The 27472-nt window shown below is 43.8% G+C and overlaps 1 protein-coding gene across 1 annotated transcript in view; it reads right to left on the reverse strand.

Moving 5' to 3' along the window:
• The window catches only part of GPAT4 (glycerol-3-phosphate acyltransferase 4), a 35960-nt gene extending 9092 nt beyond the window's left edge, over positions 1–26868 (reverse strand). Inside the window, exons 1-10 of the mRNA XM_032413346.1 lie at positions 26752–26868; positions 13826–14825; positions 4818–4887; positions 4138–4438; positions 3277–3351; positions 2293–2382; positions 2047–2140; positions 1333–1448; positions 439–494; positions 168–253 (exon numbers count right to left, since the gene is read on the reverse strand). Of these exons, the coding sequence (XP_032269237.1) occupies positions 168–253; positions 439–494; positions 1333–1448; positions 2047–2140; positions 2293–2382; positions 3277–3351; positions 4138–4438; positions 4818–4887; positions 13826–13990 (1053 nt within the window). The 5' untranslated portion in view covers positions 13991–14825; positions 26752–26868. The remainder of the gene's footprint in view (positions 1–167; positions 254–438; positions 495–1332; positions 1449–2046; positions 2141–2292; positions 2383–3276; positions 3352–4137; positions 4439–4817; positions 4888–13825; positions 14826–26751) is intronic.
• Between the last annotated feature and the right edge of the window lie 604 nt (positions 26869–27472).

Raw genomic sequence — 27472 nt, forward strand, 5'->3', positions numbered from 1 at the left:
TTTCTCCTCCTCTAGCACACTCTACCCACACTAGCCCAGCCCAAGCTGCTCCACCGGAGGACGGACCCGCTGGCCGGTGACACCACCTTCTTCCTCCCCTTTCTCTCGCTGTGTCCCATTCACGGCAGCTGTGACAATGACCACATGCGCCCTCAGAGGTCTTGTACCTTGATAGCAACAGGGTAAACCGTGGCTCCAATTTCAAAACTTCCCTTTTTGAACATCATCACTGATGTATTATTGATGCAGGTTCCTAAAACACAGGAGAGTAAAATGTGCAATTTCTTTTGGTCCTTTTACCTCAGAGATTAGGAGTTTAAGAACTAAATATATTAAGAAAAAATCTTCTAATGGCTCTTCAAACAGGATAAAACCATCCTGCATGGCCTCCGGACCCTCCCACACAGAAGCTCTCTATAGGGATCGACTCCTTCTTACCCTCTGGGAAGATGAGGATGGGTAGCTTGCTTTTATCCTGCACATGCTCAGTCAGTCTTTGGAAGGGAAAAAGAAAACAAAGGTTCAGACAGCCTTACATCCATCATCATCAAAATGCACTTATAAATAAGCTATGCAGATGTCACACCGGATGGCGTATGAAAGCAAGTTAACAAATATGATGATCTTTTATAAACCCACAGTCAATCTCATAAAGACAAAACTTATACAGACAGGGAGAATCAGATGACTATTTAACTAATCCAGCTGTTCAGTTAAGTATTAAGGTCTATGTAGAGGACACTGCTCAGACTTGGGACGACCTAAAGGATGTGCCTGCCACAGGGCCTTGCTAACAGCACCCTCAATAAACACTTGTTACTGGATTTCTGGGCTTCCTGACACCCGTGTTGGGTTAAACCTACAGTCCACCTGGCTTAGCACTGTCCCTGAGAGATGCAGTAAAGGGAATCCGGGGCAGGTTCACCTGTCCCTGTAGAAGATGGTCTCAGCTGAGTCTTCATTCCTCTCGGTTTCCTGCAAAGCTCTTGCTATTATGTACACCAGCTCTACCTTTTTTCCATTGCCTTAAGTTTGTTTTTATTTGTGATAATGAGTTCACCTTGAGATTTCAAATAGCCTTAAAAGTTCATATGTGGTTTATTACAATGAGTAGAAGGAACGAAAAAGGTTGAGAGATTACTAACTTGACAAATAATACCAAGGTTTCTATACCTTCTTATATTCCATGTCTTAGGGAAAAAAATGTTTTATTATGAAAGCAGTACAGGCTCAGTGTAGAAGACGCTATGATTCTACGGTGGAGGGATAACCACCCCTAAAACGCGTTCATTCTAACTGATCATACAGAGCAACGGCATTTTGTGGATTTACCTTTTAGCCACCAGGTGGCGATCTTTCACTTCAGAACGTTCAAACCAGACGTGTGGGCAGGCCTTCACCATGGCTCTCTGAATCACACCCATGAGTCCCCCGTGCACTTGACCCACCTAATCTCACAGAAAGGAATAACCGGGAGTGAAGCCATCCTCACACAAATCCCCCACTCTGTGGAGACAGCCCCAGATCCCAAAAGGAAAGTACCCCAACCTCTCACCCTCTAACATTTTGACAAGCATAGGTTTCTATTAAGAAACCATTATTAGACTCTCTGAATCTTAAATTTTGCCTTTTATTCAGTGATATCAAAGATACATCATTAAAAACATAGCTGAAAACCCAAAAAAGAAATCATGAAGAAATAATACCTTGTGTAAAAATGCTTTTCCTGGGCAAATTCTCCAATGCCCTTGAACCCAGTCCTTTCAAATCCTCCTTCCCTGTCCTTGGTCTGCCTAAACATCCAAAGTCTAATCTCCAACCACACTCTTAGTTAGTACCCTGCTCAGAATACCCCCTATCAAAGTCCCAAGGATTTCTCAAAGCAACAGAAACAGAGGCGACAATCTAGATTGGAACCCATGTGTAAAAACATGTTTCCACGTTTATATTCCTAAGTAAGGGCTTTCTGAAGGGTCCAGAAGCATCCCAGACCTGAGCATTCTAAAGCTCTTACTTACCCAAGAAAGCAACAGAAAATGGTCTTACCATGGCATAATAACCATCACTGGCCAAAATGATGACGTCAATTGGAGAGGTGTGATTGGCCACACAGATGCCACCGTTTCTAGGCCTGTTTTCCCTGTGTTTAAAAAGAACGCAAAACAACAAAATCCATGTGAAACAACTGATCTGGAACTCAGCCCTTACCTCACCCACCTCATGGGCTCTGAGAGCCCAGAAGAGCCCTCGCTGGCCAATGCCATTTCCCCGTGTCACGCAAAGTGCCCTCACCTGTCGTGGTAGGTAATGATGGCTGTCAGGGCTCGCACACAGATCCGGTAACACATTAAGTGAACATGTTTACTCAGGAACTCCTTAAACCTGGTAGGACAGGATGAAGATTTTTATTTTTACTTTATACATAGGAAGTCGGGAAAAGTTACGGCCTCTAACAATGTAACTATATCACTGCCTACAGCCCTTTACAACTGCAGATGTTTTTATAAGTATTACCGCATATGGTAAAACTCTACGGTGTACAAGTGTCTTTATGCCTATGTAATGAGGAAACAGAGAAATGACGAGAAGTGCTTCTATTTACTGAAGTGACTGGGTTTAGAATTTATAGCCCTCAAATTTCCAGCAAAGGTGAGCCTCCTCGATTCCTTTCCTTTCCAAGGACAGAGAGTCTAACCTCACCAGCCCAGGGAAGAAGAGAGCTAGCCCCAGAACTTCCAGAAGGAACAAATTTCTCCACAAAAAAAGCCCTACCTATATTTCTTTTCCTTTTACCAATTTATCAACACAGCAGAATGCTCAAAACTAAATGACATGCTGCAAAATCTGCTGGCCCTGGGCGCCTGGGTGGTTCAGTCATTGGGCGTTTGCCTTCGGCTCAGGTCATGATCCCGGGGTCCTGGATTTGAGCCCCACATTGGGCTCCCTGCCCTGCGGGGAGCCTGCTTCTCCCTCTCCCACTCCCTCTGCTTGTGTTCCCTCTCTCGCTGTGTCTCTGTCAAATAAATAAAATCTTAAAAAAAAAAAAAATCTGCTGGCCCTGGACTCCACGGTTGTGAGGTTCCTCCCTTGTCTTTAAAATGGGAAGTGCGTGACTGGTGAAAAATACAATCTTAATGCTGACGCCACTGTTATCAATGGGTTATCTTATCTATCTAAGATGCCGTGGGTCTGGCTGTCCCCAAAGGAGTGGTCTGGCTGGAGCTGCCATTGCAGAACTAAGTACCCTCCAGACACGGACTCTCGCAAACCACTCACCTCCCGTTTGGCAGGTATCCCACCACGGTCGTGCCTACCACCAGAAGGCTAATCCCAGTAAAAGCAAGAGCTATCCTGTAAGAAGAAGACATGTGAAAACATAGCAAACAAACCCTTGCACTACGGATAGACTGGAACGTGTGAAGATGAAAGTGAGCGTCACGAAAACCAACCCCAAGACCATCTGATCACCTAGGATCCAGGTAAGAGTTTCATCTAGAAAAGAGAGCAGAAATCATTTTAATTCCAAACTGACAGTGAGCTATGGATTTGGCTCTCAGTAGATGCTATCTCCTCAGCCATCAGGCAGCCAGAATGATGGAAAAGCCTACTGTTGGCTGCTCTGCCCTCAGGCACCTGCTGTCCTGCTGTCTTACCCTTCCCTTTGGCTCCGCACCCTGGCGGAAGCAGAGCTTCTCTAGGGAGCAACAGGAAGTAGAGCCTGAGGTACCGGCAGCCCGCAAGGCGTACTCAGAATAGCACGTGGTACAGAAAAACTGAGAGCTCAATATTGCCTCTGTATTAGAGAGGTAAGCTTGCAGGAAAGCATCAGCCATGCCCAGGGAGGAGTGGCCAGAAAGTACACCTTGTTCCCTGTCCCTGTTTAGGCCATCTAGATGAGTAGTCTGATTTTAAGAAACCCCACGATTTCTGTCTGATATGCAGAGAATCCAAGGGCCTTTAAAAGATAACCCCCAGCGTACCCTTCCAAGAGTCAGATGGACTGGCCGGTGACAGAATCAAACTATGCTCCTTTCTAAAATGGGAAAGCAAAGCAGAGCGACACAGGGAGGCCAACCATGCCCCGGGCTTAGGCAGCCAGCAGCTCAGGCCTTTAATCCCCATCCGGCCTGCCCTCACCTGAGTGGCAGAAGGAAGCAATAGCGAATCAGCACTCCTAACCCCCATAAGACGGTGAGCCGAAGGCTGATGTACTGGAAGTTATAGTTGGTTCTACTCAGCAGGTTCCAGGACTCCAATTCCTCTGCTGAGAATCTCTTTGTCACCTCATCATCCATAATGGTCTCCATTCCTTTCCGGCAAAAGTAGAAAATGTCAGAGAGCTCAAACTCTGGAGTATTATCCAGAGCCCTACTACTACCACTTCGACGAATTTCTTTGATCTCTTCTTCTAGTGAAGTGGGATCTTTTGCAATGATTCCTGCAAAAGAGAATATCCATGTCAAGCAGCATGCTGGGAGGAAGCATGCTAAAAATATTCAGAGTCCAGGGGTGCCTGGGTGGCTCAGTCAGTCAAGCATCCAATTCTTTGGTTTCAGCTCAGGTCATGATCTCAGGGTCCTGGGATCGAACCCCTCATTGGTCTCTGTGCTTAGCATGGAGTCTGCTTGTCGCTCTCCCTCTGGTCCTCCCCCTGCCCGCACTCTCTCTCCCAATAAATAAATAAATAAAAATCATTAAAAAATATTCAGAGTCCATATCCTCCCTTTGATATAGTGAAGAGTATGTGTGGAATTAAAAGCACTTAGGAACATGTTTCAAAGGGACTGTTTGGGATAAGAAGGAAGAGCCAGTCTTACCATTGGTATAGGGCTTGTAAAGTTGGTGGTTTTTCTCCTTGGCGCCTCTCTCCATCCTCAAGGTGGCCCACTGTGGGGAGAAACAGCAACACACAGAATGAGATCCTTCTTCATACAGTGAATGACTCCATTTCCATTCTGGGAAAGCCTCAATCCCAAGTCACCTGAGATCGGACTGTAGCTGAGAAAGCACCCACTCTAAAAGGAAAGTCAAAGCCTTCTCCTTCTAGAGCAGTCCCCCTCCTTGATGACAAGGAACAAAAGATGAGTCACCTATAGTAAAGGCCTAGAGACTCAAGAAACTTGGGTAAATTTCTCGGGCCTAGGTTCTCTCTGCCCAAAGCTGTCTTCAGGGTACCTAAGGAATTCACTAGCTGACGGTAGACCTCTCGTGTTTCTTCTTCACTGCCAAAGAGCAGCTATTCACAAACAGCAAAATCAAGCATCCTTTCAGCAACTGCCTACCACCTGATGCTGCCTACCCCCCAAATTATTCCAGAAGCAACAATTTTAGTTTTTGAGTATTTAAATAATATACATGTCTAGACTGTCCATCCACCTCTGAGTAGCCTTGTAATAGGAGGACCCCACAACATGATATAGAAGGGCATAGTGTTAAACAAAAACACACAAAAACACCATATGGAGATTTCAAAAAAAAATCTGGGGCGCCTGGGTGGCTCAGATGGTTAGGCGTCTGCCTTCGGCTCAGGTCATGATCCCGGGGTCCTGGGATCGAGCCCCACATCGGGCTCCCTGCTCTGCGGGAGGCCTGCTTCTCCCTCTCCCACTCCCCCTGCTTGTGTTCCCTCTCTCACTGTGTCTCTGTCAAATAAATAAAATCTTAAAAAAAAAAAAAATCTAATTGAACACTTATGCTAAGTCCCTTAAGCAACTCATCCCAACACTCTTTTCTATCTACAAAATAGGACTGATGGTACATCAAACTCCTGCTTCATGGGGTTGCTTAGGATCAAATGAGATCATATATGTGACAGAACGTGGGAAACTGCAAAACACCCTAACTGTCCTCACTGTGACTGAAATAATGACTCTAGAAGAGATCTAGAAAAGAAGCCTCTTCCTAGAGTCTCCCTTCCTTAACACCCATCTAACTACACTGAGCCAGGGTCTCTCCCACTATCCCATAATGAAAGGTGAAAACGAGCTCACTTATCCCTAACGAGCTCACTTATCCCTAACCTCTTATGGGGGTTAGGAGTGCCATTATCACTGCATAAAAAGTTATGTCCAGGGGCGCCTGGGTGGCTCAGTCGTTAAGCATCTGCCTTCGGCTCAGGTCATGATCCCAGGATCCTGGGATCGAGTTCCGCATCGGGCTCCCTGCTCAGCGGCGAGTCTGCTTCTTCCTCTCTCACTACCCCCTGCTTGTGTTCCCTCTCTCGCTGTGTCTCTCTCTGTCAAATAAATAAATAAAATCTTAAAAAAAAAAAAAGTTATGTCCATGGCAAGTCAAAGAAATAGAATAGATATTTTAAAAGGTGTCTTTTCAAACTTGTTTCCACAGTTACGCAAGGTGAGAGAGAACCCTATCATTCTGTGATGCAGCAAACCCCACACAGCCCAAAGCATTTGGTGTAGATTCTGTTGGCAGAGCCTCAAGTATCAGCAAGACTGCTCTGGATGGTCCAGCAGAGCCAAAAGCAGGACATGAGTTTAATCAGTGATCTGACCTCATCTGGAAATTTCTTCAAACACCACTGTCTAAGAAAAAAAGACAGCTTAGAGTCACCCACTGAGAAGAGGTCTAAGGCAAGAAAACCCACATAGCCCATTTCCTATACTTCGGATATTTAGCACTGATGTTTTTTGGCTCTATGCATGGATGATCTTTTCTAGTAAAAAATGTAAAAGAAATGCCTACAATGGAGGAAGGTAGACTCCACCTGGGAATTCCATCTAGGGAAGAGGAGAATAGGGGCAAGAGAGCTTATAGCAAGCCTGACATACAAACACAGGCCACTCAACTGGAGTTTGGGGTTTTCCATTCTGGCCAAGACTGCACTGGTACAGCAAGCACAGACAGAATCAGAAGAACGTGGTTCTGTACTGACAATTCTGATACTCAGATGAGGCTGCAATAGGCAGTTAATATATGACATCAAGCCTCTCGAGCACTAGAATTTAAGTCTGTGAGAACTGCTTCACTGCAAAATTCAAGATGGCTGAGGTGTTTTAACTGGAAAGGTACAGGTTAAATGAGATCCTACATCTTCTAGCTCTATCGCAGAGCTGTCATCAACATCACCCTGCCCTCCTGCTCTGTACATCTAGCTTCGCTTTTTCACACTTCAGGTACATTACAAAATGTTTCTGTGTTTAGGAGAGAACTGTCCAGTCGCAAGGCCAGAGGGACCTGGCTGTTAGCTGGGAAGAGCCTGTTCAGGAGGAGAGCCTGATCAGTGAACCGGATCGCTCTGGCCCTGTGGAGAAGACTGAAGGAAAGGGGCGCTGCACATGAGCAATGTCTCATTAACTCCCCAGTGGCTTCTCTGAGTGGTTACTTTCAGAAGATCCAGAATAAACGGAGAATCCTAGGTTCAGAGTTCATTCCTATAACCCTCCTCTCCTTCCCCTGACATGCGATGCCATTTACCATGCTATTCAGCATCAGATTACTCAATTATTCTCGTCTCAGCTTCTCCCGGACAGAGAAGAGACCAGTTAAGGGCATTAACGATGCTGCACTCTTAGGTAACATTAAACCAAGGCAGACCTTGGCAGGTGAAAGGCAGGCCCAGCTCCTAGAAAGGCAGAGGGTGCAATGTGTACTTTTGCTAGTTATTCATTCTACTGAACACTGCAATTTAGGAATTAATCACAAGTCACATCTAACAGACTTCGCAACCTAATCTCAGCAGAAACTGCTTCCTTTTCAGTCAGCCCTCACTGCACTGTCCCATGAACTAACCATGTATGCCCAAAGAACGAGACCCTTAGAAAATTCAGGCTCTCATCATCTAGTACTTCTATTCCCCTGCACACACTACCTCTTTGAACAACTCTCTTTTCTCTCCCTGCTTCAGCTATAACCTCTAAGTAGCTACCAGCAGATCCGCAAATCTTCATTTCACTCAAGTGCCAACCTCACATTTCCGAGCGCCTGCTGGTCATCTCCCATGCAAGTCCAACCAGCCCTCACCAGCATGTTGCAAATTAAAGACGGCACACCTCCCAACCCTGAAAGTGCTCCCCTCCCTCTGGCCCTCCCCCTGTGGCACTGGTCACCAAGCTTTCAGGCTTCCCATCTGTCACCAAGTCCTCTCGCCCCTCCCCTGAAAGGGGACTCTTTCACAGCTGCCTCCCGTGTGATGTCATTACCTCCGCTCTCTAGCTTATTCTCTTGCCTGTATTAATGCAAAGGCAATTCAACTGCTCTTTCCTCCCTTCAAGCCACCCAGACACATGCTGCCAGTCTGATCATGTCACTTCCTGGCTCAAAAAAACTTCAATGGCTTTTCAATGCCTAAAGAAACATTTGCTTCTATAATTGACCTCACTCCCTCCGTGCACCCAATGTTTTTGCTCCACTAAGCTATGTACAGTCTCTAAACAAGACTGTACTTTCTCACCCGTGCTTCTAGAATGCCTTTTCCTTTTTAAGATCCAATTCAAATGCCAACTCTTCTATGAAATGTTACCTACCCAATTCCTGCGGAGTTCATCTTTCCCGGTGTATCTGAATTAGCATCCAATTGTGATTTAGTTATTTATGCATATACTTGTCTTTCTTACTAGACTGTAAACACCTTGAGGAACAGGAGCCAGAACCCACCCATGTTCTCACTCCAGCAGAGTCTGATAGAAGGTCTTGCACTTAGTAGGCAGTCGCTAAGGGCTGCAAATTTAACTCCCAGTATTTCTCTCCATCAAGATCTCCGCGTGAAAAGATACAACCTACAACTACTTCCCATCACCTTCCCTGCCAGAGTCATATTCTCACCTTCTTCAGTTCATCCTCTCAGCTCGTCAGGGTTCTGTTAAAGTCACCCTTCTCGCTGGAGTAGGGAGGACATGCCTGGTTGACATGACCGCTTTCACTACAAGCACATGAAGCAGGGGTTACGACTTGCACTCTGTAGATGAGGAAGCACATGGGAAAGTCTGATGACTTAGGTCAAGTTTCAGAGCTCATCGAAGAGCCCTGGATTTCAAGCTAAGGGCCACTGACTCAAAAACTCATGTCCATCCCACTACACACTCCCACTGTACAGCCTCTTCAATTTCCTCACAACTACCACTTTCTAGGACTCTCCAGCGGCATGTTTACAACTGTTGTAACATTTACAACGGTCTCTGACCTGACCTGATCAAGCCCTTGCTGCCCATGAGGCAAAATCACCCAGGTCATTTCTTTCCATCTCTCTATTTCCAGGCTTTCTACTTCCTTCTTTTCCAAATCATTCTCAACTCTGTGGAAAGCCACTCCCAGGACTTCTACTCCAAATAATACCATCATCACTGTATTGAGGGTAAATCTGAAGCACAAACATTAAGAAAACAAAAACACTTTTAAAGAACACTGCTGCCCTCTGCACATGAATATCTGCTGCAACTCAGCATTGACAGGACCTACACCGAGTCAAGTCTTTCAGGACGGGGAACCGAGAAGACAATGACCCACCCATATTCTCCCCTTGGCAGGGATACCGAGGTTCTTCTATATAGGATGCACTAATTATGGGAAACTAGCTGTTAAGCTAGGGCTTGCTTAGTTCTGCCGAAAGCACAGGTATAGGTACTGCATGGACCAAGAGGATATGCAGTTTTAATCATCTTTATGCAGATTACCTATTAAAAATGGCTGACAAAATCCCGAAAGAAAATATGGATACAAAACTATATATACATGCTATTAACACAACCATAAAATATGAATGCAGTGCCAAAGACTGAAAGGTAATGCACGTACAAAAATGTTAAGGTATTAGAAGCTGTGTAAACATGAATGAATGTTTAAAATTCTTTAATATTATATTATTTGTCTGCTTATCTATTGCTACATAGCAAACCACCCCCTAGCTTAGAGGCTTAAAACACCACCACCATTTATTTCGCTCATGAATCTGCAAGTTGCACGAGGTTTGACATTGGCTGCGTGGCTCAAAGGCTAAGGGGATCCTCTTCATACTTGCTCACTCCTGTGTGCGGCAGTCGATGCTGGTTGTCAGGGTCTCCCTGGGGTTGTGAGCTGGAATACCTAACACATGGCCTGGGCTTCCTCACAACATGGTGGCTGGGTGCCAGGGGCAAGCATCCCAAGAGTCAGAAGTTATACTGCCATTTCTAACCTAATCTCACCTATTACACAGTATAATTCATGTCCACTACATTCTTTTTTTTTTTTTTAAAGATTTTTATTTATTTATTCATGAGAGACAGAGAGAGAAAGAGAGAGAGGCAGAGGGAGAAGCAGGCTCCTCGCTAGCAGGGAGCCCGACGCGGGACTCGATCCCAGGACTCTGGGATCATGACCTGAGCTGAAGGCAGACACTTAACCATCTGAGCCACCCAGGCACCCTGTCCACTACATTCTATTTGTTAGAAACAAGTCATAAAGCAGGCCCCCCTATTCACAAGGAAGTCGATCAGACTCTACCTTTTGATAGCAGACCTCAGAATCACTTCGGGAGTTTTAAAAATATACCCATCCAGACCAATTAAGTCGGAATCTCTGGGGAGATTCTAGTGCTCCCAAATAAGTACTTTTATTTTTTTATTTTTTAAGATTTTATTTACTTATTTGAGAGAGAGAGCGAGCGAGCACGAGCAGGGTGAAGGGCAGAGGGAGAAGCAGACTCCCCGCTGAACAGGGAGCCTGATGTGGGACTCGATCCCAGGACTCCGGGATCATGACCTGAGCCGAAGGCAGATGCTTAACTGACTGAGCCACCCAGGTGCCCCCAAATAAGTACTTTTATTGAATTCCCCAGGTAATTCAAATGTGTAGTTGGGGGATAGACCCACAGAATTAAGATGATCTCTGAGCTTTCTACAGCTCCAAAATTATACATAGCAGCCTGATTTAGGAAGGATGAAGAGGCTAAAAAAGGTAAAATAAAAGTCTATTAAAAAACACCCACAAGTGGGGCATCTGGGTGGCTCAGCTGGTTGAGCATCTGCTTTCGGCTCAGGTCATAATCCCAGGCTTCTGGGATCGAGTCCTGCGTTGGGCTCCTTGCTCAGCAGGGAGCCTGCTTCTCCCTCTGCCTGCCACTCCCCCTGCTTGTGCTCTCTCTCTCTGACCAATAAATAAAATCTTTAAAAAATAAAAAATAAAAGATAAAATAAAATAAAACAAAACCAGTTTGGCCAAATCCAACTTGTGTCTAATACTAATGATGATATATATAGCATTCAGTTCTTACTGTCCATTAAAGGTCAACTCAGAATAGTAATAGAGTCAGAAAAGACCAGACATTCTTGCAGAGCCACCTATAACCTTGCTGGAATGGTATCAGTCCTTTCTAGCCCACCCCTGACTCTAGCTTATAGCCAAGTTGTAATTATCCATGCAGCTCAACAGGACAGCACCCAGAGTACCCAGAACCCTTTTAGTGCCTGATGTACACATCTCTAGGAAATAAGAAGTGTAAATCCAGTTCTTGAAATCCTAAATCTTGGGGTAAAAAATGGGTACATACATAAATATACACACATATACACACATTATTTCCATAATCACTTCTAAATCACTGTGCCTCAAACTAGTGATTTTCAAGATGTGGTTGGCAAAGAAAGCCTCTGACGGGCCAATATTACCTATATCATGGATTGGCCCAACAATATATATTTAATGAATTTCAGCTATGTAATTATAATGTACACTGAAAGTCACAAGAATATAATTTAAAAATACAGTCACAATTAGAAGGATTTTAATTGACTATGAACTTTAAAATATTAATTTGGGGGAGATATTCAAAATGGAATAGAGAATATGCATGGATTCTAGGCCTTCTGTGGCCCAAAGTGATCCAAGTTAGAAAATTTTAGTTACTACAGAATAACTCAAAAGGCTGATAACTCTATGATTTCTATGTTTTAAAACAGGATTTCCATAGATCTATGAGTTAACCACTTGCTTCTAAACTTGAATGAAAGCTAGCCATCACTCAGTGTTGTCTCCTAAAAGTTTACTAGCTGTTCTACTGACCCTCTAACTGGTTTTCCACAGTGGCAAAAGGGCATGAGTAGTAAGTTATACAGTCCACAGGAATCCTGGGCTCTAATGAAGATTTTCTTGGACTGAAATTTAAGAAAATTACATTTCCTGATTAATTAAAAGAAATACTACACATAAGCAAAGTAGCTGGTCCAAAGACTGACTAGATTACCACTTCTCAAACTTCAGTGTGCATATGAATCGCCTGGATCTTGCGGCAATGCAGATTCTAATTTAGCAGGTGTGGAGTGGGCCTGAGAGTTCCATTTCTAACCAGCTCTTACGTGACACTCAAGCTGCTGGCATCCATACTACTCCCCGAGTAGGAAGGAACTAGATACCTCAGACCATCCGTAGGGCTCAAAAATCATACTACGGAAAACAGGCACTTAAACACAAACAGGTACACTCTAGCAACACTACTGACAACAGCCACAAGGTGGAAACAGCCCAGCCATGTCCGCCACTGGATGAATGGATAAGCAAATCATGGTACAGACACACAACAGAATACTATTCAGCCATTAAAAAAAGTACTGAAATATGTTATAATGTGGATGAATCTCAAAAATACACTAAATGAAAGAAGGCAGTCATAAGAGAGCACATTTTATATGATTCCACGAATATGGAATATCCAGCATAGGCAAATCCAGAGCTGGAACATAATAAACTCACGGTGGCGGGGTGGGGGAGGGGGGAATGGAGGGCAATTGCTTCATGAGTGTGGGGTTTCCCTCCCCAGTGATGAAAGCGTTAGGGAACTAGGCAGAGGTGATGGCTGTACAACACTGTGAATATAATAAATGCCACTCTTAAACGTGACAAAAATCATATTCTTACAGGAATATTAAATACCCAAACCCAATATTCAATAATACACATAAAAAATATTTCCCACCATAAAGTAACACTTCATACAGCTCAATCTTTCAGAGTCTCTATTTTTTCACTGACAAAATGTAGATACCCTGTCCACTGAAGAATTATAAGGAACCAAAGGAAAATGAATGAATTTATTCTGAACCATAAGATACTATATGAATAAGTAACTTCTCCAATTTTTGACTTCTCAAATTATATATGGTCTCAGCTATGAACAAGAATAACTGAAGATTTGGTGACTACTGAACTCAGATATTGCTAATAAAGTACCAACTCTCTGGATAGATATTAAAAGTCCTGTGGCAAAAATCAACTTCCAGGAACGGTTCCTTTACACTGTGGCCAGTTTTGTTCAGCGGTATAATTAGCTAAGTTCTGACGTATGTTAAGAAATTGATTGTCCTTCTCCTCTGTCTTTAAGAAAATAAAACAATTCACCAAATGCCCTGCCCTGTTAATTTCTTCTGTCTGAAATGCAAGAATCTATTTAAGATATTTAAGTCTAAACAAGAGAAAAGTCTCTCCCAAACTTATTAGTGAGGGAATATGTGAGCAGCAGCTCCGTGTTTCATTATCTGTTACATAAGCAGAGGCAGAGTCTGGCAGTGATTTTTTCTTAAATTCTAAGCCCCTCTCTTTGAAATTATAAATAGGCAAGGTGTGGAGTTATGGAATAGGTTCCCTTGCTCAGAAGAATCAAGTATACAAGGACCTTAGCTCGAAAAGAAAGTCTGCTAAAGGCTTTCACAAGTACACATTTAGGGAAGTTTTTGTTTTTTGTTTTTTTTTTTTTACTAAAAATGCTACTTCCCATTCTCCCAATTTTCTCCATATGCAATAGAGAGATAATAATCTGCCAGGTAAGAAAAACTCTTTACTAATAACAGCATTTCCTCCATCCTCCGTGAAGCAACCATTTGTAAACAGCACAACTTACCGCAAAGATTTTTAACAAAGTTTTCATGTAAAGCTTTCGGATGCCAAAGGAGACTCCAAAAATGGCAGGGACTATGATGAAAACAAGAAGGAGGGTGAAGAGGACAGTCAGGGAGATGCCCAGAAGGTTGACAATCAGGCTATCAAAAGGCAGCAACAGGAACATGGTGGAAGATCCAGGCAAGGCCAGTGCCCTCCACCCCAAGAACAAACCACCGTCTTCAGATGGTCCTGTCAGTTAGCACCGGCCTGGGAAAGAAAGCGAGTCCCCAAAGGATAGCAAACCCCGTTCCAAGTTCACATCATTCGACTGCCTGGGGGCAGGACAGTAAAAAGGGCCACAGGGGGCAGCCCAAAAACGCCAGCTCTCCCCAGAACCGATGGACTTTGGAGGTGAATGTGGCGGGACCAATCTTCAGTACAAGCATCCGAATCCAGGCAGAGTTTCTGTGAAAGTGAGTAGTGAGGGAGGGATCTCTGCTCTGCTACCCTTCTGCTCCTTCCAGAAGTTTTACTTTTTCTTTCCTGCTCAAGAGCATTTAGTAGATAAATCTGTCCTGAAGATCTGTCATTGCCAGAAGTACCAAGAAGAGTTCAACTTGGTGCCAGAACAATCCTGATAACTTCTGTGGAGGGGGGTGACTGCTGGCCTTCACACAGAAGGCTATTGAACTTGAATATGTGGAAATTAAATAATTGTTTTACTTAAAACTCCTTCATAAGCTGAAAACTGTGTTCATTGTAGTGAGTTCACATCTGGCCCCATTCTTCCTCTAGAGAGGTTCCTGGTGCATGCTGCTTCCAGGACCCTCCAACCTGGAGAGCTACAGTCTTTGCCAGCAGGACCCAGGGGCTGGCACAGAATGTCTCATGCTGCCTGCGCTGAGCGTTAACTCCAGACGTGTCTGGCATTGGTTTCCTCTGGACAGTCTTCTCCCTAAGGCCCCCTTCTCAGCGGTGACCTGGGTTTTTGGCAAGAAGTTGCTTACATGCTGCCAAAGCTGGGGGTGGAAACAGAAACACCATCAGTCACACAAATCAAGAGGAGAAACATCAATATGCTTTGGGGGTGAGGGGGACTGTTTCAGAGTAAGCCTAGAGTCAGTGCCAGCTTCTCGAGTCATCAAGGTCAAAGGGAGCAGGCACAGCGACAGGTGTCTGGCAGACGGAGAGGCGGGAGGCAAACGGAGATGTTTCGTATAGCTTTCGATTCCAACGATATCATCTGTGGCCAAGTTTTTGAAGAGAAAATATATGGATATATGCCACATTTTAGAAGTTTGGACAAAAGATCCATCATATACGGATATATGCCACATTTCATTTATACTACAAAAAGTAGATTTCCCTCCTACTTGTCCCCAGATACCCAGCAGATGCAGCCATGTTACCAGCTTCATATTCTCCCCAAGGTGTTCTGCACTTACGTGAGGAAATCCTAACTTACCTTTACTACTCACCCCCTCACCCTGGCAACAATAATGATGCCATATTCTGCACACTGTTCTTCAACTTGCGTTTTGGGTTTGTGTCTCTAGCTTACCATATCTTGGAAGAGTACTCCATCAGCACATGCAGGGCTCCCTCTCTTTATAGGTGCATAGTTTTCAACTTTAAGCCTATACCATAGGGGCGCCAGGGTGGCTCAATCTGAATCGTATTTTCAAATTGGCTTTTTCCAATTAACATAGCCACTCGTGAACTACACTACTTTAAATACCTTACAAAAGTATTTCAATTTTATATTACTTATCTCTAACCACAAGTTACCAATGCAAGTCCTGCACTTGGGAACGTCCTTTCAAATCTCTGGCAAACTCTGCGGCTTCACACCAACCACCTTCTGGCTCCGCTCCTATACATTTATAGAAGGTTGAGAAATTGAACAAATAAGCAGGTTACTACCTTTACCTTAAATTTTGTCCAGTGCCTTTTTAGAACTCGTAGAGCCTCTTCACAGGTTCTTTCATAACCTGTCAACAGTATTATTTCTGTTTTACCAATTAGGAAACAAAGGCAGACAGAGACAGATCCAGTTCTTCAGACTCCTAACCTAGTACTGCTCCCATTACATTCCCACGCATTTAGTGATTAAATCAACAGGACATGCTATTCCGTGGCACTGAGTCACAAATACTAGTTCCTATTTTGGATCCTCCAGTTCTTCCATTTTAACATGATCATCATCACTGCTAACGTTTATTGAATACTAACAACACGAAAGACCCTGAGCTCCCATAACAAACATTTTACATATCTGACCCTCACCTAAGTCTCACAAGCCTATGGTGGAGTTCTTACTACCATTGCTATTTGACACAGGATGAAGAAATCGAGGCTTAGAGAATTAAGTAAGTTACCCAGAATGACACAGCTACTAAGTAGCAGAGTAGGTATGGAGCAGGGGATCTGTCTCACAGCCCATGCTCTTTAACCACTATGCCCTCCTAACTCCCAAACTACCCTGAAATAAATTAACACTTCCTTCATGCCAGGCCTGCTCTACAGAACTTCTTGTGGTCAGAGAAAAACCACAAGGCCAATCTGGATTCATGTATCAGAATTTGGTGTTCTCAGAATCCAAGGTACAAACCTACCCTTTCATTTTTATAAACCGGCCAAACTGACTCTACATGCCAGATTTCTAACAACATCCCAGCAGAGGCTGAGGAAATTAGAAATATTTCTGAGACTTAATTTGCTGAGTCACTGTATTCTTTAAACCTGTTTAATTCCAGCCTAATTCTAGGGCCACATCTCTGTCCCACTCTTCCGTCCCTGTCCCCCTTGTCCAGCATTCCCGTGGAAAAGAAGCAGCAAAATCCCTCCGTCCCACTAGCCATGGTTACCCTGAGTTCCATGGACTCAAGATGACGGACACTGGGGTCACTGTGACTTCCCATCCCAGAGTTTAGATCTCTTTTCTTCGAATCACAATCAACTGAGAATTCCCAAGGTTATTCTGGGTTCATGTCCCCAAAACATTAAACATATTATTGCTATAAACTAATTTCCTCTCTTAGTTCAGGGGTTGGCGAACCATGGCCCATAGGCCAAATCTGGCTTTGGACTGTTTTTCTAAGACTCTTAGCTAGGAATCATTTTTACATCTTTAAAGAATTGTAAAAAACAAAGAATAATTTGTGACAGAGACCATGGCCAGCAAAGCCTAAAATACTTACTATCTGACCCTACAGTTTGCCAACCCATGATCCAGCCACTCCTTTCTCCCCCCAGAGGCACTGAACTCCCCTCTACGGTCCTGCCCCACCCCTTGAGTTCATGTTCATGAGTGCCAGACTCCAGAACAGAGAGAACAGTAACCTAGCCAAACAAGTTATCTGGCCAATGCTAAACAATCCTCACATAAATTCTTAGAAGTAAAGAGAAAAAGCAAGCCAACTGCAGTTATCAGACAGAGTTCCAAACATCTTGCTGGATTAGCCGAGCGGCCATTAAAGCCAGAAGACTGGTGTCTTAGGCGTCCTTAACACAAACTTTGATCTCTGGAAATATTATCAGAAAATTAGTCACAGCAGAGCTCTACCACACCACAATTTCCAGATAACTGCTCATTTAGGAGAGGGTATCACTTTGCTTCAAGTAAATATAACCATGACTCCATAAGCATGAGGTAGTATTTGCTCATTCTCTTAATTTCCACAGCTTTCAGCCAAACTTACGGAGAGTTATTTGGACCAAAGTTCCCCTAACAGCCCAAAGGGTCCAGAGAAAAACCTAAGAACCAAGTAGTTCTCAGCCTTTTAGAAGGGAATGTGACAGAGCCCATCACTAAGCTAACTAAACTCTTCAACCCACTGAATGGCACATCTGGGCCTTTAAGCCCCCAAACGACCCAATTTCCAGTGCTCCTCAGTTCTCAGAGTGACGAGTTCATTCATTCAACAAATATTCACTGGGCACATACTATGTGCCACACACTATGTCAGGCGGTATTTAGTAGTGAACAAATATGCCTAGAGACAAGCATTAAGCAAACAAGCATACAAAAATCATAATTTTACACTCTAATGATTGTTAGCAAGAAAAAGAGGATCCTGGAAGAAAAAATAACAGGGAACTCCATTTAAATCAGTTCTGACCCAATCACAAGACAGGGACTATTATGATTCTAACTGCAGAATCAAATACAGTTGACCCTTGAACAGCAGTACAGGTTTAATTGTGCAGGTCCACTTATATATGGATTTTTTTGATAACCACAGTACCATAAATGTATTTTCTCTTCCTTATGATTTTTTAAAAATTTTATTTATTTTGAGGCAGAGTCCGTGCACACACGCACGCACAAACGAGGGAGCAGAGGGGCAGAGGGGGAGGGAGAGAGAAAGGGAGAGAACCTCAAACAGACTCCATGCTCAGGGCAGAGTCCAATGCAGGGCTCGATCTCACAACCCTGAGATCACGACCTGAGCCGAAACTAAGAGTCAGACACTTAACCAACCAAATGAGCCACCCAGGCATCCCTCGTTATGATTTCCTTAGTAACATTTTCTTTTTCTAGCTTACTTTTTTATAAGAACACAGCATATGACACATACACAGAAAATACGTGTTAACCTAATCGACTGTATCCGTAAGACTTCTGGTCAACAGTAGGCGATTAGTTAAGTTTTAGGAAGGTTAAAAGTTACACGTAGATTTTAGACTGTACAGGGAATCGGAGTCTTTAAAGCCCATGTTGTTCAAGGGCCAATTGCGTTTCTTTTCAGCTAGCTCTCTGTGACACGTCCTACTTCAGGAGACCATAACTACCAGAATATGTCTAGAGAGATGTCACATACCAACTCAAAGAAAGTATACCATTTCATTAAACATAAATGCTTAGGCAACAAAGGGATAATGCATTTTTTAAGCACACCAAGCACAATGTCTGTCACATATTAGATTTCAATAAATGGTATGTACCATCATTCCATTGGGATCAGAAGAAACCCAGGGTATTGTCTTCAGTTTTTTTCTTTAAAGATTTATTTATCGATTTTAGAGAGAGCACGCGCATGCGCAAAAGAGAGCGAGAGCACGTCCATGAGCGGGGGGCGGGGCAGAGGGAGAGAGAGAGAACCCCAGACTCCCTGCTGAGCCCAGAGTCTAACATGGGGCTCGATCCCAGGACCCTGAGATCATGACCTGAGCCAAAAATCAAGAGTCGGCCGCTCAACTGACTGAGCCACCCAGGGGCCCCTGTCTTCAGTTCTAAATACCAAACTTTAAGAGAGCTAGATAGAGAGGAAAGCATTTCAAAGTATGTCACAAAACCCACAGGCCAAAAAATACTACATGCCTAACAAGCACTAGGTGCTCAGTAAAAAGGTTAGTTGTAAAGCACATAAATGTTAATTAAAACTAGTGAGATGGCAAAAAAAAATTATTTTATAAACCACCATACTGGTGACGATGAGAAAATATTCTCAAATACTGCTGGCTAGAGTATAAAAATGGTACAACCTCTTTAGAGAACAACTCAGTAAAGGCTATCAGAATTTCACTTTTTTAAGATTTTATTTATTTATTTGATGGCAAGAGAGGGAACACAAGCAGGGGGAGTGGGAGAGGGAGAAGCAGGCTTCCTGCTGAGCAGGGAGCCTGATGCAGGTGATCGATCCCAGCACCCTGGGATCATGACCTGAGCTGAAGGCAGATGCTTAACTGACCAAGCCACCCAGGCGCCCCGGCCATCAGAATTTTAAATGCACATAACCTTAGCTCCAGCAATCCTACCTCTAAAAATGTATCCTAAAGATAAACTAGAGGGGTGCTTGGGTGGCCTAGTCAGTTGACCATCCAACTCTTGATTTCGGCTCAGGTCATGATCTCAGGGTCCTGAGATTGAGCCCCCCGTCAGGCTCCATGATGGGCGTGTAGCCTGCTTAAGATTCTCTCTCTCCTTCTCTCTCCGCCCCTCCCTGCTTGCACACACTCTAAAAAAACAAAAAACAAACGAACAAAAAACAGGTAAATTAGAACAGTAGTTTTCAACCAGGGGCCATTTGCCCCCCAACCTCTCCCCTCTCCCCCAACACTCCCCCTACCATTTGGTAATGTTTGTAGACCTTGTTAGCTGTCAGGACTTGGGATGGGGAGCTACTGGCAACGAGTACAAAGACGACAGGGATACTGCTAAACATCCTGTAATACGTAGGTCACCTCTTACGGCAAAGAATTATCCAGCCCCAAATGACAATGGTGCTGAGGCTGAGAAACCCTGTACTGATGCATATACAAGACAATGTACGTGCACGGTTACTGACTGCAGCACTGTTTTGTAATATCCAAAGAAACATCAACGTCCACAATTAACAGAAGATACAATGGAATGCTATTCATCTGTTAAATGAAAAAAGACATTTACTTGTGCACTGATAAAGAAACAATCTACCAGTTAGATGCAGAACAATGTCCACAGTAAATACCAATTAAGAGGAAGGAAAAGGAAAAATATACAGTTTATATGTATTTGCAAAGATACAGATCTCTGGAAAGATACAAGAATGGCTACAGCTGCTGCCTCTAGGAGTGTGAGGGCGAGGTCACTTTATCTTTGCTACCTTTAAAATTTTATTTACCATTTTGAATAGGTAATAGTGCTGGGGGGAACTGAATGTCACGTGTATCAGAGTAGTGGAGTATAAGAAATTTGCTTGAATGGAATGCTGGTGCTTAGGAGAAAGTATACAGTGTTTCCAAGGAAACAGGTTAGCACTCAGAGCTACTAGGTTGAAGTGAACCTGAAGTGCTAAAAAATCAAGACTATACATAGAGCTGACATCAATCCTAGATAAAATAAATGGTTCAAGACAAAGTCAAGATAGAGTAAGCTAAAGGATAACTCAACTCACCAGAAAGACGACAGTAATAGGGTCAGTTTTGGGGTCTTGATCTTAGCTAAGGTCACCCTGACCTTACGTACTTTTCCCCTTGCCTACAAAGGACTAACTTGAGTTGGAACTGGGTAGTAAGAAACCTGGTACCAAGTTCCCCCAGAGCAACATGAAGTCTTCGAAGCTGGAAAAGAAAAAAAGGACAAAGGACACAGGATATTTTGATATTCAGGGGCAATCAGCCTAAAAAAGGACAATTTAACTTTCTGGGGTTTTTAAGACCCAAGAAGTTTCATTACCCAACCTGAATGCTGCTCTGCGAGCTCCATCTCAGAGATGGTGTTTTTACATTTGAGTACTGTATATGTAATTGGAAGCAACTTTCTGGCCTTTTTTTTTTTTAATCTTTTTTTGTCTGGCTTATTTCATTCAGCACAATTATTCTGAGAGTCATTCATATTGCGGCACATGTCACGAGTTCATTCCTTTTTACTGCTGAGCTGTAGTCCAAGGTATGGATATACCACATTCGCTTATGCATTCACCTACTGATGAACAACTGGATTGTTCCAGTTTGGGCCTGTTACAAATAAAGCTGCTATCTATAAGTCTTGATATGGACATACATTTTAATTTCTCTTGGGTAAATACCTAGGAGTGGAATGACGGAGTCTAAAGCAGGTGTATGTTTACCTGCCAAACTGTTTTTTTTTTTTTTTTTTTAAAGATTTTATTTATCTGTCAGAGAGAGAAAGAGCACAAGCAGGGGAATGGCAGGCAGAGGGAGAAGCAGGCTGCCCACTAAACAAGGAGCTCAATGCGGGACTCGATCCCAGGACCCTGGGATCATGAACTGAGCCAAAGGCAGACGCTTAACTGACTGAGCCCCCCAGGCATCCCGCCAAACTGCTTTCTAAACTGGTTGTACCATCATTTTGCATCCTCACCAGCAGTGTATGAAAGTTCCATTTGCTCTACAACCTTACCGCCACTTGATAGGATCAGTCTTTTTTTTTTTTTTAAGATTTTATTTATTTATTTGACTGATAGAGATACAGTGAGAGCGGGAACACAAGCAGGGGAGGTGGGAGAGGGAGAAGCAGGCTTCCCGCGGAGCAGGGAGCCCAATGCGGGGCTTGATCCCAGGACCCTGGGATCATGACCTGAGCCAAAGGCAGATGCTTAACGACTGAGCCACCCAGGCGCCCCAGGATCAGTCTTTTTAATTTTAGACACACTAATCGATGTGAAGTGGTATCTCATAGTTTTGACTTGCATTTCCCCAATGACCAATGATATTGAGCATCTTGTTTGCTTATTCACCATCCATCTATCTTCTTTGGTGAAGTGTTCAAATCCTTACCTATTTTTTATTAGGTTATTTTATTACTTAGTTTTGTTACTGTCTTTTTTTTAAAAAAAATCAAGCTTTTTTCCCCCCAATGACTAAATAGTGTTAAAATGAGAAAGCATTATTACTGGACTACACACTTAAAAATGGTCAAGATGGTTAAAAAAAGAGAGAGAGAAAAGATTGATCCCACAGACCAAAAGAGAGAGAGAGCATTTCATCACAAAGGTACAAAATTTGTGGACCATCAGACTTCTTTGTTCAACTTGCTACAAATTTGAAACAATCCTAATTATGCAAAGAAAAATCACTAAGACATGAAACAAAAAAACCAATGAATACAACCACAAACTATTTTAACCTCAGAATTATTACTAAGAGCCTAAAATGCTCCTTTATCTTTATGCTCAGCTGACAGTGATTCTGTTGTCCAACACAGCAGCCACTAACCACATATAACTCTTGAGCACTTGAAATGTGGGTAGTCCAAATTGAAATATGCTGTAAATGTAAATAAGATACACAGTGGATTTGAATGTTCTCTGAAAAACTGAATGTAATCCTTAATAATCTATATATTGATTACATGTTGAAGTGATATTCTGGATAATTTGGATTAAATAAAATACATGATTAAAATTATTTTCGTGTGTTTCTTTGTACTTTTTAAAAAGTGGCTCTTACACAGGATGCCTGGGTGGCTCAGCTGGTTAAGTGTCTGCCTTCGGCTCAGGTCATGATCCCAGAGTCCTGGGATCAAGTTCCGCATCAGGCTCCTTGCTCAGTGGGAAGCCTGCTTCTTTCTCTGCCTGCCACTCCCCCCTGCTTGTGCTCTGACAAATAAATACTTCGTGAAAAAAAAATTAAAAAAAATAAAAGTGGCTATTACAAAATGTAAAATCATATATATGGTGTGTATTGTATTTCTATTGGACAGCACCGATCAAAAACGTTTATTTTTTATTTATTTTATTTAAGTAGGCTCCACACCCAGCGTGGAGCCCAACACAGGGCTCGAATTCACGATCCTGAGATCAAGACCTGTGCTGAGATCAAGAGCCGGATGCTTAACTGACTGAGCCACCCAGGCGCCCCTGATCAAAAACTTTTAAAGCAGACCCTGAAAATAAAATATGTGTAACTGGTAAAGAAAAAAACATATACATAAATATTTTTTCCCTCCCCATTCCTCTGCTGTGTGAAGAAAATGATACCGTAGAGGAACTTAGAATTGGAACTCAGGAGTCTCCTTAGCTAAGAGTTCAGGCACAGCTTTGTTACTATCTGGTCTGTAAGTCATTCAGCTTCCCTGGATTTCAATTTCCTCATCAGTTTTTTGGTATTTTAATTCAAAAGGTCAACAAAAATTTATTATGCTCCTACTTTTTACAAAGCATTATTCTAATATTGCAGATCTTGGGCTTATAGTTTAAAAGGAGGTGCAATGCAAACACAAGGCAAACTAAAAGAGTGCCCAAAGAAAGGAGACAAGGCCCTGTGACTGGGTGGCAGGTGCACAGGTATGCATGTTTTACAGGACAGAGAGTACCTTTAAAGGAGTTAGGAAAAACTGCAAGCTTTATAACATTCCTATTAACTCCAAAATTCGGTGCTTTTAAAAAGCATTCATCATGCTATCCTAAGTATTTTGTAGTTTAGTGATACACGAAATTGATGATATTTGGTCAAGTCCTCCCCTGAGCATAATGATACAGAAAGACGTAAATGCCACTCCATAATGAGGTTCTACTTTACTTGAAAAAACAATTTTGTAGTACAGTTCAACCAGGATCAAATAATCTCAGCTTCTAGCTCCAGAAAGCAAGAGATTTTTAATAAAAGGTAACATTTTGTGACGTGCATACAGATAAGTGGTTTATTCTTCAGCAGAAACCAGTTACTAGGCTAGAATCCTAGCTAACCACTGTACTCTTTCCGATACCACAAACACACAAAAAACCCACACAAGGGGTGGGTGACTCAGTTAAGTGCTGACTTTTGATTTCGGCTCAGGTCATGATCTCAAGGTCCTGAGTGTAAGGCTCTGCACTTGGTATGGAGCCTGCTTAAGATTCTCTCTCCCTCTTCTCCCTCCCTCTACTAAAAAAACAAAACAAAAAAACAAAAAACCCACAAAACCCACACAAAATATAAAAGTTCTCCCTGCACCCATGTCTGTAGGGTAATGATTTACCAAGACACCCCAATGCTGTTATCTCAGCAGTGATTTCCATAAGCTGGATGCATGTGACGACCACTGTATTTAAGGCACAAGCTGACAAAAGTCCATCCTGAAAATAATTTATAAACAACTATGTTATGTCATATAAACCAAACTTAAAAGCAAACTCAATGAACTCTATATACAAAGATTCCTTTGCTCACAGCATTCCTTGGAGGTACAATATCCCCTCCAATTTTAAGGGTGAAGACTGAGGTACAAGTACTGAATTTACCTGTCTTTCCTGAGATAAGGAAACTTAACAGCACAAAATGTGCTAAGAAATACATACTACGGTTTTGTAAAAAACAAAAAAAGAAAAGAAGGCAAACACCTAATCCATGTTACACCCAGCCTAGGATTTTTATCTGTTAATGGCAAGAAAGGATGTTCTATGGAAGGGTACTATCGTTCTCTCTTCTATCAAGAGCAAAACTTCAGGAGTGCATGCCAAATCATCCCAGTTTCCCTTAGTTACTCTTTCTTAAATAGCTGTGAATGTTATCTACATCTGTTAAAGTTTGTAATTATTCAGTCTGGTATTCCCCTTCTAAGGTCACAATTTTCCCATGTTTACTAAAAGCTGTGATTAGAATTTCTCATTTGTCCCATATCTGGCTTAAGAAATATTTTAAGACATATCCCCTAGTTTTATTATTCCAGAATTTGATGGGAAAGTTCCTATTAACCCATCCAAACCTTTCATTGTAAAAGTCTTCATTATAGCCCTCCCACACACTTCCCTTTCCTGAAAGAAACAACTTAAAGGTAGTACTATGGTACAGGAGAAAAAAGACTGAATGTGGAGTTGGGAGAGGTTTCCAGCCTCTTTGGACTCTTATTCCCGGTTGATCTGGACAAATCTCTGAACATCTATGGACCCTGAGGGTGCATTAAAAATGAAAAAGTTGGGGCGCCTGGGTGGCTCAGTCGTTAAGCGTCTGCCTTCGGCTCATGTCATGATCCCAGGGTCCTGGGATCGAGTCCCGCATCGGGCTCCCTGCTCGGCGGGGAGTCTGCTTCTCCCTCTCCCACTCCCCCTGCTTGTGTTCCCTCTCTCGCTGTCTCTCTCTCTGTCAAATAAATAAAAAAAATTAAAAAAAAAAAAGTTAGAAAGATGACCTGGAAGTTCTCATCCACATCTGAAGACTTTTTGTTTCAACCTGTCCTCCAGCACTTTGATCATTTTAGGTGTCCTTTTCTGGCCCTTCTCCAATGCTATTACGTATTTCTTAGTTGAAGAACTTCCAACAGTAGACTATGCCCCGAAAAAGTACATTATGATTTTACACAACAGTACGATTTTTATTTTGAATCTCAAGCTACTTTTGACATCAAGGATTTATCCCAGAGCTTAGGGAAGGGGGACATGGATGGGACAGGCTTAACCTGAAGATCAGTTGTTGAGGCTGGATGACGGACACATGCTGGCTCACTAATTTATCTATTTTTCTATGTCTGAAAGTCTCCATAATACAAAGGCCTGGCACGCATAATACAAAAAAACAAACAAACAAAAAAACTCTATCAAAGTGAGAAGAGAATACCAGACTGGCATTATTACAGGACTCATTTCTACAGTCTCTGGCATACGGTAACTGCTTTCACACCATTTCCCTTGGGTTGAGAGAGAATCTACAGGAGATGAAACTAAGCAGAGGCACTCAAAGTTCAGTCAAAATTAAGGAAAATGAACCAGAAAGGAAATGCTGTCAAGAAGGTTATCACTGAGAAGATCCATGGCACTGAGGGCATGAGCAGTGAGAGGCACTTATATCTAGTACAGTATGGAACTTATTTCCACAGAGTAATACCATATATTTCAAACAGTATGTTTTCTCTAACTTTGAAACTGCAGAAGTTAAAACCCTACGTGAAACGAAGTGAGTAAATAAACAAGACCCTCTGGTAGGAGGATGCCTTGCAGGGCGTGAAATCAAAACGGAAAGATAAGGGATTTCGGGGGTTAAGAAATTCTAAAGAAAGAAAAATGGGTTCCTCTGGAGAACAAGCGAGAAAATCTACATCCCAGCGAAGCCAAAGGACATAAGAAAAGAAATTACAGGAGAAGGCGCCTCCTCGTGATCTCTAATACCCCCTCAGCCCTCCCGAGCTCCACTCCTCCACGCTCGGGGAGGACGGGCTGCGGAGCACCTGGGATGCGGGAGAAGCCCGGAGAGCCCATCCGGAGGGGGACCGGACCGAGCAGGGAGTGGCGGGAGCCGCCCGACACCGGCCTCCGGGGCGCTGCGGCGGGACCCGAGGGCGGCGCGGCGAGCTCGCCCGGGGAGGGGCGCGGACTGTTCCACTGCGGTCGAGGGGGCGGAACGTTCCGACGGGCCGGGAAACCCCAGGAAGCGGCAATGGTGTCTCCTGACGCCGCAGCGGCGTAGGGACGGGGTTCCCAGACCGCAGGCCGCTCGCGGGGTGCCTGGCCCCGAACCCCCGGGCCCGCTGTCGGCTCCCCTGGGGCCAGTGACCTTCAGGACCGGCGGGAACTCGGTCATACTCACCGACCGCGAGCCTCCGGAGCTCCCAATTCCTCCGTGGACGATCCCTCCCGCCCTTGGCCGCCGCCGCTGGCCGAGGCGTGCGTAAAGACGTGCGCGCGCCCGCCCTTTGTCTACGCCGCTTTGACGTGACCCCTCGCGTCCCATCCCCACCCCTCCCGCCGTTTAATCTCTCGCCCGGCACCCGCGCGCCGGGCGCGCGCCGGGCGGGGACCCCGAGGGGCGGGGCGCCGCGTCACCTGCCCGCGGTCGGAAGCGCCTGGGACGGACCGAGGCGCCCCCTGGCGGGCGAGGAGCCGTTACCGCGGGCTGGCGGAGCGCTACGGAGGCCGATGCTGTGCTTCGAGGGCCCTGGTCCCCTGCCCCTCACCGCGGCGCGCATCCCTCGGGATTCCTGTTCCAATAAGGAGAGCGCTTCCGAAAGAGGGGTCTCCACGTTTCTGAGCTGTGCCCGGGTCCGAATACTGGTTACTTCCCCCAAGGTGCACTCGTGTAGGTTCTAGAGAGGGTGAAATCTGTCCTGATCAGCGAGAAAGGCTTGAGTCACAAAATTATCTTGTCGTCTTGGGGCTGTTGTGAGTATGCGGTGAGATAGGGTTCTGTATGTAAAGAACCTAGCTCAAGGCCTGGCACGCTTAAGAAACATTAGCTGCCATTACATCACCATCACTTCCACCACCATCACCATCACCATCATCGAAACCATCGTCATCATCCCTGAGTG

This window comes from Phoca vitulina, unplaced genomic scaffold (assembly GCF_004348235.1).
Source record: "Phoca vitulina isolate PV1807 unplaced genomic scaffold, GSC_HSeal_1.0 scaffold15, whole genome shotgun sequence".
Taxonomy (NCBI): Eukaryota; Metazoa; Chordata; class Mammalia; order Carnivora; family Phocidae; genus Phoca; species Phoca vitulina.